Source organism: Camelus bactrianus, chromosome 23 (genome assembly GCF_048773025.1).
Source record: "Camelus bactrianus isolate YW-2024 breed Bactrian camel chromosome 23, ASM4877302v1, whole genome shotgun sequence".
Taxonomy (NCBI): domain Eukaryota; kingdom Metazoa; phylum Chordata; class Mammalia; order Artiodactyla; family Camelidae; genus Camelus; species Camelus bactrianus.
Window position 1 is genome coordinate 3176173 of NC_133561.1, and position 15696 is coordinate 3191868.

At 43.7% G+C, this 15696-nt stretch overlaps 1 protein-coding gene across 8 annotated transcripts in view; it reads right to left on the reverse strand.

The window, feature by feature from the left end:
- NEK7 (NIMA related kinase 7) overlaps positions 1–15696 on the reverse strand; it is a 132105-nt gene that overhangs the window by 73660 nt on the left and 42749 nt on the right. For all 8 annotated transcript variants that reach the window (XR_012501780.1, XM_074351576.1, XM_074351580.1 and 5 more), the window contains one exon: positions 9378–9462. Coding sequence is in view for 7 of the 8 variants with exons in the window: in XM_074351576.1 (XP_074207677.1) it covers positions 9378–9434 (57 nt within the window). In the remaining variant the exon portion in view is untranslated. The remainder of the gene's footprint in view (positions 1–9377; positions 9463–15696) is intronic.

A 15696-nucleotide genomic window follows, 5' to 3' on the forward strand; every position in this document is an offset into this window, starting at 1 on the left:
TTTCCCAGCATACCATGAGCAGGATAGTTAATTAATGACAAAGACATTCCCACCCGCCAGGAGCACCATCAGCTATACCCGTAAAATTAAATAGGGCAGGCAAAAGGCTCAGGGAGACAGAGACGGACGGAGACAAATAGAGGGAAGAGGTTTCCACAATTTATTCATTTATTCCACAATTATTAATGGAGGAGGGGGCAAACAAATACAAAAACAATAAAAAGACAGTAAGCAAATACACAGTAGTATCTAATATTTAAGTACTATGCAGAGAAATACAATGGAGCGATACAGTGGGAAAAGAGTGGATGGTTATTTTAGACTGGGTAACTCTGGGAGGACCCTGCTGAGGGGGTGACCTTTATGCTGAGATTGAAAAACCAGAAGGAAAAGGAAGAGCAGAAAGAACCCCTGGAGAAAATGTCCTCGGGAAGGAATGAGCTCGTGTGTTCAAGGAAGACGGGCTGGCGCACGGGGAGCGGGGCGGAGGCGGGATGCGCGGGCGGCCACGCCATGCGCCGCAGCAAGAGGAAGGACCCCGGCTGCCGGCAGAGAAGCGCTGCGCCGTGATCTCACGCGCACTCACAGGGAGAACTCACTCAGGACGCTGCGTGCACAAGGAAGTGGGGCACAGGAGGAGGAGGATCGCAGGAGTGGGAGCAGGGAGCCTGGACAGAAAGGTTGTGGGCCTGACCTGACAGTTATAGTGAGACGCGGCAGCAGACGGAATCAGGATGTGACCGTGAGGCAGAGGCAGAGAGGATGCTGAGGAGTGGAGTCTGAGGAGTGGGGACAGAGCGGGTAAGTCATAGATGTGGGCTTGTGCACCTCGATGGACAGTGATACCAGTTACTGAGATAAACAAGGCTAAAGAAGCAGTGTGGGCAGAAAGCGGTAATAAAAACCAAATAAAGGACGTAATATGATGCAGAAGCAGGCCATGGGCAGAGGAACCTGTGCGCCTAGACCATCGTGTAGAACGCAGTCACTGTCGCCATCACCATCGCCACCCTCTAATGAGGGTTAACCATCAGCAGCATCGTCATCCAACCAGCACTAACTACTGGCCCTACCATCATCATCCAACGAGTGCCATCTCTGTGCCCAGCACCACAGTGAAAGCTCCATATCTGCTGGAGGTAAAAACTACTGTTTCTCTAATTTACTGATAAGACAAGTGAGGCTTACAGATGTTAAATAACCTGCCCTCTCTCACACAGCTAGACAGTCGGGGCTGGAGGGTCCCAGACACTCATCCCAGGCAATCTGACTTCAGAGCTCGTGCTCTAAGCCACCACACCAACCAGCCCTCCCGCCTCCTCCAGCTCCTCCACATCCTCCTCCCCACGGATGCTGGTGTTCCACAGGGTACCATCTTCCGCCTTCCCTTCTCGCTCTGCTCACTCACTCTGGCCAGTGTCATCCACTGTCCAACCTCCTCCACCACTGGTTCTGGAAGGTAGTGTTGAGTTACACTGATTCCTGGTGCTCTCCTCACCCTCCACTGGATGCCCACCTCATGGTAACTCTTCTAAAACCTCCTCCTCCACCACCCTCTTGTCCTCCTGCACCAAATGAGGTCCAGTCAAGGGAAAAACAAAAAGAATGCATCATTAAATTTATTTTATGTAAGTGCTCTTGGAAAAAGAAATGTATCAAAATTTCTAAATTTGGGAAATATTTGTTTTATGAATAGTTAGTGAGAAATCTGTCAAACATAACCAAGGCCATATGAAAGTCATATAATAGTCACATAATAATGATATAAAGGGAGACGAAATATAAAGGTATCCTAAATGTAAAATGATACAATCGAATTCTAACGAACACATTAGAATCTATACACTGAACGCTGCTCTTCAAACCCGCACCACAGGAAGACATGCACTTACTCTAGGAAGGCTTCCAACGCCGAACATGTATTCAGAACCCCTCCTGTGGAACTGTCATCAGCTTGTGAACCATATGAAAATCACTGGCCTCATTTAAGAAGACAGCTCATTTTGATCAAAGGAAGAATGACTACCAAGACTATACTTTTTTCACCAAGTACATATTTGGCTCCAACGGATTTTTAAATTATCTCCAAATATCAAATTCACCCTCAAAAACGGAACAACTTTCATCACTGTATTTCTTAAAACTATATGTCAGGCTCTGAATGCAGTTCCAGGTAGCGTCTGGAAACTATTCGATTCATGTTGACCTCATCTTTGCCCACACCACTCTCAATGGACTATTCAAAAAGAAATTTCCAAGAGAGAAGATGAGAGAACCCTTTCTGCAGCCCCATTTTTTTAATCATCTAAATCCCTCAAGGTACTTCCTCTAAAATTTGAGAAACACTTATCCCTAAATATGTAAATATGAACAATCAATCTAAATCCAGAGCTCAGCCAGGCTCTAAACATTCTGATACCACTTCTCATCTGACAGATCTCTTATACTATATGGCACCACAGTCACTTCCTAAAATAACTCTAAAGTAACTAAAATCTATATGATATTAACGTAGTACAGTTAGACTGATTACTATTTTGCTTTCATTTAGAGATCAATCCATTCATTCAACACGGATTTATGGAGCACCCGTTACCTACTTATTCACTGATACAAAACACGACCTACAGACGTGAGCACTGCACTCCTGGTGGAATGTATTCTCATTTACTAGAAGCACACCCGTGTATGAAATGACCCAAAAACGAGTCATCTTTTTGTTGTCTTCTTAATTTCACATTTCCTCTCAGAGAACTTTCCTCGGGGTCTCTTCATGTAGTTCACGTACATTATAATGAGCCCTCATGCTTATTACCTTCTGCTGGAGACTGAATCTCCCCGAACAGCTCCTGGCACCCGAGATCCTGGAGCCCAAAGAGAGTGCAATGTAAGCAAGATAAGGCTGAACCCGAGTCCAAAGCAGGGAGTGACACGAGGTGCAGCTGCAGAGGAGAAAGGAGACCAGGGGATGCAAGACCCTCCCCAGCATGCGTGAAAATGCAGAATCCATCCCAAAAGTCAAAGAAAGTAACGCAACAAAAGGTACACTTTGGAAACATGACTCTTGCTACAATGTAAAGAATGAACTAGAAACAGTAACACGAGAGGTAAAGAGACCAGATCCGAAGCTTCTGCAACAAGCTAGGCAAGAGGTGGCAGGAATCTAAAGGGGAGCGGTTACCGTCAGGATGTGAAGAATCCGCAGGTTCACTAGCTAGTGAGGGAGTCCAGTCAAGGGGGCAGGAAAACTGGCTAAACGCAAAGCATGAGGCCCGCCTGCCTGCGGTCCGGACAACCAGGCGGGCAGGGCTACCCGACCCAGGGAGGACAGGCCGGGCCAGAACACGGCACACGTCACCTCGAAGACGAGGAGCCGGAGGTGCCCGGAAACACGAAGGGTCACGAGGACTGAGGCGGTGAGACCGGCCAGGAAGTGTGTGAGGAGCGTCTTCCGGGAAGCAAGCGAGCCGGCCGACAGCCCCACCCCGGGGCCGCGTGTGACCTGGGCCGGGCGAGCCCGGGCCTCCCCGTGTGCGAGGTGTGAGCGGCGGCCTGGTGTCGGGGGTGATGGACATTCAAACCGCTCGGCACGGGGCGGGCGCGCTGCAAGAACCAAGCAGCAGCGGCACTGCGCCCGGGACGAAGGCGAGACGCAGGTGACGGCGAGGCAGGGAGCCTGGGGCCACCGGGAGGCCGAGACGGAGCCTCCACGCGGCGGGGCTCACCAGCCCCCCACCCAAGAAGGAGCGGGGTTGGGTCTGGAAGAGTCTTTGCGGATGGGGAGGGTGAGCCTCTGCCGCTGACCCTCCCCGCGCGGGGACCGGAGAGTGAGCCGCCCCACGTGCCAGGTGACAGGGGACAGCGACCACGGGGGGAGGAGGCTCACTCCCGGTAAAAAAAGGAGGTGGAAAGAAAGTAAGAAGTGCAGGCTGTACGTGGTTTTTCCTAATAAACCATTTACTATATATATTTACATTTGTACACAGGCTTTACCAAAAAAAAAAAAAAGGTACATTAAGAGCTCAGACATCTCAGACAACACGTGAGTCCTGGGCTCAGAGAGCTGTGGAAGCTCTTCCTGGAGGAAGTTCTCTCTCTCTCTCTGAGCTTTCTTCCTTGCTGCGATGCAGGCTCGTTCCTCACGTCTAGTCTGACAAAGTGATGCCAAGAATGGCTTCCTACCATCCCTCTGATGGGGGCACCAAGGTATGGACCACTGCTTGAACTTGTGCCTAAAAATTCTAGAGATACTGATACATTTTAATATTCATTTAAAAAGTGGTGCTTGAGAAGAAAGAGAATGGGTTGACTTGACACCACGTTTGTCTTCAGCAAGTGTTTACTGAATGCCTACCATCTGCTCCAGGTCCTGTTCTGGGGACCGGGAATGAAGTTTATACTCTGGAGAAAGAGGAAAGACAGTGAGCAAAATAAAAGGGATAAATGGCTTACTGGGTGGGTGTGAAGGGACGGCTTTCATGGAATGGCCGAGGAAGGCGGCGTCTGCACGCACACTGGAAGAAGATGAGTGGGGGGAGCCACGATGAGGAAGGATGAGAAACTATTAAAAGATTTTAAACAGATACGATTTGACTGAAATTGTGTATTTTATATTTAAATGTTATATAATTTTTCCCTGACTTATGTGCTGACAGTAGACTGAAGGGAGGACAGGATGGAAACAGAGACCAACTGGGGAGTGACCGCAGTAAGTTACATGGAGAATGAAAATAACTGAGCAGAATGACAGCAGCAGAGGAGGCAAGAAGTACTCGCACCCAAGTGTATGCAGAAGGGGGCGCTGCAGGACCCGTCAGCGGTGAGACAGGACATGCGAGAGACGGGGGGGCCGGGGACGTCTCCAGGAGCTTCGGCCTGAGCAGGTCAAAGGAGGGACATGCCGCCAACTGTGACAGAGAGGCCTGCACACAGACGGTTTGCAGGAATATTCACAGTTCAGTTTCACATGTGCCCAGTTTGAGACACGCAAATTTGATGTCAAGTAGGTGACTGGTTGCTCGCGTCTGGGATCAGGAGGTAGATCCAGTCTAAAGTAGAGAGGCCACCAGCACATGGACCATACTCAGGATCATGAACCTGAAAGGGATCTCCAAGCAGGGCACAGAGGGCAAGACGCTCTGAGCCGCAGAGAGCTCCGCAGTGAAGAGTCCAGGAGGGGAGGGGAGTCGGCAAAGGACGGACCATTAAGACGAGAAGGAAACAAGGCTCTCAGAAGCGGAGCAATGAACAGGTTTCAAAGAACAGAGTGCGGCCGACTCTCTCAGGTGTAGCTGACGACCAAGGAAGACAAGGTCTAAGGGTGGCGCAGGGACTGAGCACAGGAGGCCCCGGGGACCGGGGCGAGAGCAGCCTCGGCGGCAGGGAGGGGAGAAAGCCCCCCGGAGCACACCTAAGAGAGCGAAGGGGGAACAGGACACAGACCTACACAGCTAAGGACTCAGCAGCAAAAGGCAACAGAGAGAGAGGTGAACAGCTGGAGAAAAGAAGGACTTTGAAAGCCATTTTCTGGCTGGGGTTTGTTCTGGTTCGCCGTTTAGATGGGAGACCTCGCAGCACACAGCACCACGAAGCGCCCAGCCGGCGTGGGGCTGCACACGGCTCTGGTGGCCCGGGCAGGGCTGGCGCACCTGACAGGGCAGACGAGGCCGACCACGCTCTGCAGGTCCCGGGGAAGTCCTCGTCTGACTGCCTCAGTCTGTTGGTGAAACAGGAAGCAAGGGCGCAGCAGCTGAGAGAGAGGAGGGGGAGTGGGGGTTCTGAGGAGAGGGGACAGGAGACGCTGCTGGGGGTGCGGGCAGCGCGGGGACCAAGGACAGGACTGCTGGCAGCACTGAGCCTTACTGGAGTTTCAAGGGCATCAGCTCAAACTGCAGCAGGTCTCTTCCCTCAGAGCAGCTGCCACTCCATCCCCCAGACCTGCAGCAATAAAGCGGCTGGACGAGGCTGTTAGGCGGAGAACGTCACCTCATCTTCTGCAGAGGCTTCTGAAAACGGAGGCTGTGCTCAATGCCATAGGACAAAACCTTGACAAACTCAACTTAGCAAAAGAAGCAAACGACACAATGACCCTTATTTCATAAAGAAAGTAGTTCTGTAAGACGGGCTAAGAAGAGGGGGAGGTGCCCCAGTCTTCAGGTCCAAATCCTGTCCCACTCAACCCAGCCGGCCCCCTGTCCGCCCCGCTCACTCCCAGAGGCGTGCGAGCTCGGCGCGGCAGGCCAGGATGCCGGCCAGCCCGAGGGGAGGCTTGGGTTGGAAGACTCCCAGATGAGACTCTCATCCCTTCCAAGTCGTTAAAAGGAGGAGCACTGACTCTCCTGCCTGTAGATCTGGGCTGCTTTCCCTCCTTCGCAGGGAGCCAGTGTCACACTGGGCATCTTCAAACTACAGATAATAATTATACTCTAGGTCCTGACGACTATTCCAACTAAAACTGATTCTCCCTCGAGTCGTTCCCACAAAGTCTTCAGGCTGCGCACTGATTGTAATCGTTTTATATTTATCTTTGTGATAAAAAGTGAATGTATCATAGCTCTCTTCACTCAATGACCAGAAATTAAAAACTCACAAAATGTTAGCTGTAAACATCCACTGTTTAAAATTTGTCTTATACTAAAATGTAGACATTTTACTATTTCTCTGTCACCATCTTTTATACAGTTTGCGTTTTAAAAAATTTAGCCAAATCCACTGTTCTACAAACTAGAGTCCACAAGCAATGTGAATATATAGGACACAAATCCAGTCAAATAAATCCTTTCAGTACCTTCCCGGCTTCAATGAAAGGAATCAAAGAAAGAAAAAGGGAAGGAAAAGGAAGCTGATAGGAAAAAAAAAAAAAAAAACTAAGTTCAAAAGAATGACAATAATACAAAAAAACAGATACATAAATCTCACATTCTAAAGCTTAAAAAAAAAGGAACTCACACTACTAAAAATGAAACCACATATTATGCATTATGGGGTCAGAGTATTCATCTCAGAACAAGGAAAAGACAGATATGCCAAGAATACACATCACTTGTCATAACACAGGGAATTGGTCTCTGACACCTAGAAAGCTCACTTCCTCCGTTTGCTGCTTCTGTCCAGACACGCACTAGCATCTCAAAAGCGGAAGCAGTCACAGCTAACCATATGTTGCTGCATCACCCCGTTATTCAGGCCAGTGGTGTGGAACAAAACAAAAGCAGGTTGCCAACCCCGAGCAGAGGCTGTCCTTTGCCAGCCTTTTAAAATAATGCTACTGAGAGCAGGAACATTTTTCAGAGACTTAATAGGCAATAACGCCTGTAAACGCTTGTCGGGTAACCTCACACCATCAGTCTGGATGCAGAGACAGAAGACCCTCCCTCCCCCCCACACTTGCCACAGGCAGTGAGAACCTGGGGTGACACTTGCTGATTTCCACGGGGGAGGGGGCGTACCACATGGGAGCAGCAGCAGGAGGAAGAGAGGAATCCAACCACGTGAAAGAGACGCAGAACCACGTGCGTGATTTTGACATTTATGCGGCGTGGTAGCCCGTGGATCCCAGGGAACCAGGACTTTCATTTTCGCCTCCTACTGCCACTCTGACCTTCCCTGGTCGGTGAGTCAGTAGGAGGCAGAAATTACAGTGCTCATTCTTTTTTTCCTTTGAAATTTAGGGCTGTTCAAAACCAAACATTTCAAAATCATAACACAAACTCCCTAATCTGAGAGCTGCTTCTTTCACTGTCTTCACTGGAGACAACGAATATGAAACAAAGAGTATCCATGCATGTCTGTAAAACTAGCACTAAGATAATGTTAGTATCTAACAGAAAGAAGCTGCCTACTATAATCTTGATAAATTTATGATCGTAGCACAAAATATAAATGGCAGATTTTAAAAAAATCATCTTGAAATTAAAATACTGGCCTTACTCTAAGCTAAAAGGTGTCTCTTCCAAACACAGTACAGAGAATTCAGAAAGGCATAACAAAGCAATTGAAAGTGCAATTAAGTAAAGGGCTAATTTAAACACGTTCACGTGAAGGAGCGCTGGTTGGTTTCAATCGCACACCCGTGCTGAGCCCCTGCTCCACGTGCGGAGCTGCGGGACCACGGCGCAGCCGCGGTAGGACACAGCCCGAATCCTTACGGAGAGTTTGACCCAACGGGAAAGATAAGGACAATGTCCATATGAAATGACCCCAGGGCCTCAGAAACCGCAGAAGAGACATACAAAGGATGTATCATCAAGTTTCCAAGGAAAAAATAAGTACGTCCACAAAATCGGAAAAAGCTTCAGAGCGGAGGTGGCATTTTAGATGCCCCTTGAAAGATGGGCAGGATTTCAAACTTTGGAGAGGGAGGTGAAGGGTGAAAAACGAATGAAGTACAGAGGCAGAAAAGATAGTTTACTCTGTAGGCAGTATTTCCCAAACTGTGCTTCACAGACACTGACTCGAGAGAAGCCAACAGATGTGCTCTAAAATAGGGTCCAGTGGTCAAATTAGTTTGGAAAACACCACACCCTGAAAGGGCCCCCGGAACCTCCCAGCGCACAGTAATACAGTGGAGGCTCTGAGGGGCACTGCCACAAGGCAGCTGTTCGACCCGAGGCCCCAAACTTCTCTGCCTCCAGAGCTCATGTGAAAGAACACCTATCAATTCTTCTTTGCCAGAATCCCTACCAAGCAAATCTGGGCCAAGGCTCGCAGAGCAACTCTGAGACACCACGGAGGCCGCACAGCCGCGGGCATGATGAACCACGAGACCGAGGTGCTGCCCGTGCGTGGCGGGGACGGCATTTCGGACACGCCACGTGTCCTGGACTCCGTGGCAAGCATCCACGGTGCGCACTGGAGGCCAAACAATCGATTTCAATAGTGCGTGTAAACATTCCTTTAACTGCATTTTATGTTGCAGAAAACAAGCAACTACAGAACAGGAGAAACACATTCCTAGTCAGAGAGAGCGAGCAAAGGGGCAGTACCGGAAGGCGTCACGGGCAGCGCAGGAGCGGCGTCCCGGCGAAAGCGGAGGCGGGCACGGAACACGCAGGCACTGCCCCCGTTTCTGTTTTCCTCCCTAAGCCTGATACTAACTCTCAAAGTCTACAGGTCATCCACTTCAAGTTACAGCTACAGCTGCCCTTTTTTCCATGTCTGTCCATATTTCTAAAACAGCATTTGAAAATATAAACGCAGATTTAAACTTGTTAGTGCATAATTAGCACTTCCGGCTACCTCATTTCCTAAAGGAACTGTGAATGCACTACTTCCTCCTTCACTGTATCTCTTGTTTCTCTGCACACGCACGTGCACACACACACACACACACACTCTCTCTCTCTCTCTCTCATGGCGGCAGCATCTGAACCAATTACCTGTGGCTGGAACTGAGGTACAGGTGGCCCCTGCATTCCTTGTGATTGCTCATCCATTGTCTAATGCAACAGGAACTTCAGAACTCTGCAAAAAATGTAAAGTTGAAATGTAAATAATGCAATCATTAACAATCTGAGTTGCTCATCATACACCTGATATTTGCGAATATTAGTTTCACCTAATCTTTCAAAAGTGCCCAGTAAGACATCCCATACTTTTATCTGCCATCTGCTAAATCCAAGCTCTTTTTGGCTAATACAAATACTCACTGTCTCAACTAATTCTTCTCAATAGTAGCATTTTACGCTTAGAAAATCCTGCTTCATGAGATGAAATTCTCCCTTCTCCGTTATGTCTTACAGAGCACAAAAGCTTCCCCTCACCCTCCTTAGTACAAGATGATCATCGCCGTGGTCAGCTTCATGTAATCACGGCCAGTGCTTCACATTCCTAAAATGCACTTCTTTATATTCTGAAAATGTTAGTACTTCTTTTCTTTATGTCCAACTACAACGCTTCCTGTGATTTTTTAGGTTTAAACTTAAAAGGTCAGTCCTCATATGAGTGTTTACTCTTTTTTGCACACTTTGTTTCTAATTATAAAACACCATCCATTAATTCAGCAAACACAGTAGGCTGAAGCCAGTTATGTGCCAAGTACTGCACAAGGCTCAAAGACCAAACTACAAAGGAAACAAATGCCAAGTATCTCTAGGTTTTTCCTAAGTGTAATTTTATAACTAAAATCTTGTGGGTTAAAAAGTTAGGGTCCACTTAAACAGGATCAACAGATGGAGAAACTAAAACACATCTTCACTTTATCATACTCTTGAAAAAGCAGTAAAAGCATTCTAGACATGGGTCAAGTGTATTGCAAATATTTTCTTCTATCCTGTGACTTGTCTTTTTTTAAAAAATCTTCCCAATGACATCTTTTAATTAACTTATGAACAGAGATTCATAAATGGCCTAATCAATCAATCTTTCTCTTTATGATTAATGATTTGGGGTACTCTTTAAGAATTATTTCCTTTACCCTAAATTCTCATGTTATCTTCTAATGTAAGCTTTACTGTTTTTGCCTTTCATATTTAGATCTGCAATTGACCTGGAATTAAATGTTTGTCTTTATGGTGAAGTCAATATTTTTCCATATACGCCTATCTAGTAGCCTTCAGATCACATGATGAAAAGATGACCCTTTACCCCACACCCCACTGCAGCACTGCTCTATCATCCTTGTCATATACATCAAACGACTGCACAGACATACACTAAATTAACTGGTGTATAGCGCAGCTTTGCTATGGACTTACATTTAATCACATCTGATTTTAATATAAATTTTAGAACCATCCTGTTTCTACTTTTTTTTTAAAGCCTACTGGGATCCTGATTAGGATTACATCAACTCTATAGATCAATTTGGGAAGAACTGACATTTTAATAATATTGGGTTTTCAAATCCAGGACACAGGATATCTCATTTATTTCAGGTTTAATTTCTTTCAATAATGGTTTTCAGTTTCAGTACTCATCTTTCACATCTGTTTCCAAGTTATTTCCTAAGTACATTATATTTTTTATACTATTATAAATAGTGGGTGCTTTTTATTTCCATTTTATTATAGTGTACAGAAACACAACTAATTTCTATATATTGGCCCTTTATCTTGCAAGTATGCTAAACTCACTTATTAGGTCAAGCAGATTTCTTACAGATTCTTGCCTTATTGCAATGGCTAGAACCTCCAGTACAATGAACAGAAGTAGAGACATCCTCTTTTTGTTCTTATCTCAGGAGAAAAGTATTCAGTCATTTACTATTACATTTAATGTAAGATGCACATTTTTCACATATGCCCTAATTTATCAGGCTGAAAGATTTTATAAAGATGTTAGATTCTTACTTTGCTGAAAGATTTTATAAAGATGTTAGATTTTTGTCAAATGCTGCTTCTGTATATGAGCTGACCATATATTTTTTACTTTGTTAAAATGTTGAATTTTGAACATTCACTTTGGTGAATGTTAAGCCAGTATTCATTTCTGGGATGAACCCCACTTAGTCATGATACATAATCATATTTGTACATTGTTGGATTCATTTTTTTAATTGAAGTATAGTCAACTTACAATGTTAATTGCTGGTGCACAGCATAGTGATTCTGTTGTACATATATATATTCCTTTTCTTTTTTTTTTATGGGTTAGTATAAGGTATTGAATATAATTCCCAGTAGGAGTTTGTTGTTTATTTATTTTATATATAGTAGTGTGTATCTGCTAACCCCAAACTCCCAATTTACCCCTCCCCACTTCTTTTCCCCCCAGTAACTATAAGTTTGTTTTCTATGTCTGTGAGTCTGTTTCTATTTTGTAAATAAATTCATTTGTCTTTTTTTTTTTTAGATTCCACATATAAGTGATATCATATGGTATTTTTCTTTCTCTTTCTGGCTTATTTCACTTAGTATGACAATCTCCAGCATTTATCGTTTATGGACTTTTTTAATGATGGCCATTCTGACTGGTGTGAGGTGATACCTCATTGTAGTTTTGATTTGCATTTTTCTGGTAATTAGTGATAGTGAGCATTTTTCATCTGCAATTAGCCATCTGTATGTCTTCACTGGAGAAATGTTTGCATTTTTTCATTGGGGTGTTTGCTTTTTTATTACTGAGTTGTATTGAGCTGTTTGTATATTCTGGAAATGAAGTCCTTCACAGTTGCATCGTTTGCAAATGTTTTTCTCCCATTCCGTACGTTGCCTTTTTGTTTCGTTTATAGTTTCCTTTGCTATGCAAAAGCTTATAAATTTAATTAGGTCTTATTTTTTAATTTTTGCTTTTATTTCCAATTTATTTATATAGTGTTGGATTTGGGGAGGGAGGAGAGGCAAGGAGAAAGAGAATCCCAGTAATGAATTAGAATACCTTTCAGTGTGAAATATAAATCATTAGCATCAACACTTCACCTCTAGTGCCCCTCAGGTAGCTTTCACAAGACACTCCATGAAAAAAAGGGCTTCCTGGTCAAAGACCTCTGTGGAGTACTACTTGCTGTATCAATCTCTCTCAGAAAGTCATGGTCAACATCAGCAAACTAAAGGACTGAAGCAGCCCAGCAGGTTTTTAAAAAAAAATTTACTTATATTTAACTCATTTAATCACAAAATGCTTTCTTTGTATAACAGATTTTAATATCCCCCAGCCTGACTAACCCTGAGAAGTGACTATGAGAAGCCATGTGCTGGGTTACAGCAAGGCAGGTTCCACCATGCCTGCTGATACGAGATAACATCTAAGCAAATAAAACAATGATGAAAAGAAGCCAAAGTTTAAAAAAAGAAAAGGAAACATACAAATCAAAGAAATCTTAGAAGTGATTTAATCTAACGACCCGCCTGACAGGAAAGCCCCTCCTACAGCGTCCCAGACAGAGGTCAGAAACCCCCTGCTCAGAAGACACAGGTCTGTGCGACTCCCTCATGCTGCATATAAGCTTAGTGACACAATGAACAAAAAGAAATTTGTTTTTACGTAATATCTAACATGATTCCTTGTGTCACTGGATTCTTAATGCTTTTACAGAATGTTTGTATACTGATTTAATACCATTATTTATCATATTTCTAAAGATCAAAGATATTTATATGTAATACTTTCCCACTAATCGCCTCATAAATAAAATTAAAACATTTTAATATATAAATATGTTAACTATGCATTCAGTCTTCCAGATCATAAACTCCATGTTGCAGGGACCTACCTGTGTCATCCACAGCTGCACCCCCAGTGCTTAGGTCAATGCTTGGCACAAAATGGGTGCTGAGTGAATATTTATTTAATGAACGAATGCATGTATCTCTGTCATAAAAGCATCAAATAATTACTGCTACAGTTTAGTAAGCCTAAAGTCAATCATGAGTAAAGTTATGATCAAATTAAATAAATTCGGCACCCAATCTTCAATCAAAAAAGGCTTCCCAAAGATGGAGCTGCCTGAATTGGCTTTTAAATAAGAAAGACACACTCACAAGGTCCAGAAGAGGCAAGGAGGAGAGGGAATCTGGGAAAAGGAAGGAACATACTGAAATACTCAAAAGTGGAGCTCAACATCTTGTAAGTAATTTAAAATTGAAGCTGGCACGTGGTGAGAGAGAGGATGTGGGGAGTTAACGTGAGAAGGTTAGGCTAACAACACAGGCAGGTGTCAGCTCATGAAAAAACTTTTATGATATTTACTTATCCAGTTGGTATCAAAGAGCTTATGTTGGGTTTCAAGCAGCTAAGACAGAAGTTCACTATTTTTCAAATACAACCTTTCCTGCTGTGTGACAGAGGAGAGGTGCTCACAGCCACAAGCAAGACCAGTCAAGAAGCTACTGCGACAGTCCAGACAAGAGATGACAATCCGCCCCCACCCCCCCCACCCCGGTCCTCTACTTGACCTCAACCAGCTTTCAGCACAACTGTCTCCCCTTCCAGAAGTTCCCCTGGCCTTTCTCCCACACTGCAGCCACTTTTTCTATTGAATGTGTAAGCTGGAGTGCTCTAAGACATGTTTCTTCACTTTTTTTAAAAAAACCTTCATTCTCTTAAATTATCCCATCCGGTCCCAGGACTTTGATCACTACCCATATATGATTCCTCTCAAACTTACCGCTCCACTAGAGGCACCTGTTCTGAGCTCTGAGCCACAAACACCAATATCCAAATGACCACCTGATGTCTTTAGAATTCTTCAATAGAAGACTCCATCTCCCATTCCTCCAAAAAAATTAAAAAAAAAAAAAAGCTAACTTCTCCTCTAATCATTTTTATCTCATTACATATATCTCCATCTACTCAGTTGGTCCAGCCCAAAATTCCCATTTTGGGGTCTCAGGACCTCTTTATCTGAGAACTCCAAAGCCCTTTTGTTCAGTGGGTCCTGGCTATCAATATTTCCCATATTAGAAATTAAAACTGAGAAACACATACTAATTCACTTACAAATAACAGCAATTTATTTTAACAGCAAGCTATTTCCTGCTACTCATTACAATAACTTTTTTAAAGTATTCTCAGCAAAGGAACAAGTTAAAAGTGGAAATCCAAGTATAAAATAATAAAACTGCAGCACTGAAAAAGGAGTAGTAGAAGATCTAATTCTAGTTTAAAACTAGTCCTGCAGTTTCATTCATAAAGCAGAGGGTTCTGTCTTAATTTTATAAACAGTCTTAAAGACACAAAGAAATGGACATCAGGAATAAATACAAAACATGTTGAATATCACTGATCAAGAAACACAAATCTAAGCAACAAAGAAATAGTACATAACTGATAGCCTTTCAAAATGACACATACTTTTAAATTATATGCAATGCTTATGATATGTATAATAACCTTTCTAGAAAGCAATGTGACAATGAACATTAATAATTATTCATACACTTTTACTCACGACTCTTAATCCCACAACTCCATCCTATAGAAATAAATCAGTGACTGAATGTTGGATTACATACAAGAATGTATATTAAAAACCATTTATCATAAAGGAAAACTAGAAACAACATAAAGGTCCAACAATATAAAAATGTCTAAATAAATTACAGTAAGTACACAAAATGGAACTAGACTGACCCAATGTTTATTAAAAATTTTAATGATATTTAAAGATGTACCCAGTATAATGTGAAGTGAAAAGGCAAGACGCAGAGACAAACTTCCATGTTATATGTACTCAAAGGACACTGCTCTTTCTTATCCCTGTCGGTTAGATAATTGTGTCGTTGTTTGTTTAAGGTAACTATCTTGCCAAAGTATCAGCCAATTAAGGGTAGGAAATTATCTGTTTTATACATCATTGCACTCCCACAGTGCCTAGCACAGAGTTAAACATACAACAAACACATAGTCACCTATGATTCTAATATGAATTCATCATATACTAAATCAAAAACAGCAAGTTGCATAATAGAATAAAAATGTCTTAACACATCAGTTTTTAAGAAAAGCACATTTGTATACATGTATGGGAATTAAAAATAGTATGGGCAGCCTCTATTTCCATAATGGCAAAGAATAATTCAGACCAATCCTCTCCTCCAAGGACAATTAATAACACAAAAGAAATATTTTTCACTCTGCTTTAATGGAACACAGATATGGAAATAGCAAAGACTTAAAGGACCAGTATCTGAGGAAGGAGGGAAGCCTAGGAGAAGTGGCTCTAACATCCAGGCCTCTTTTTCCATGAAGTGTGGCACTGGCTGCGAGGGCACAGCCACAATGCTGAAAGGCTATAAAGTACTGTCACCTGCTTGGGGC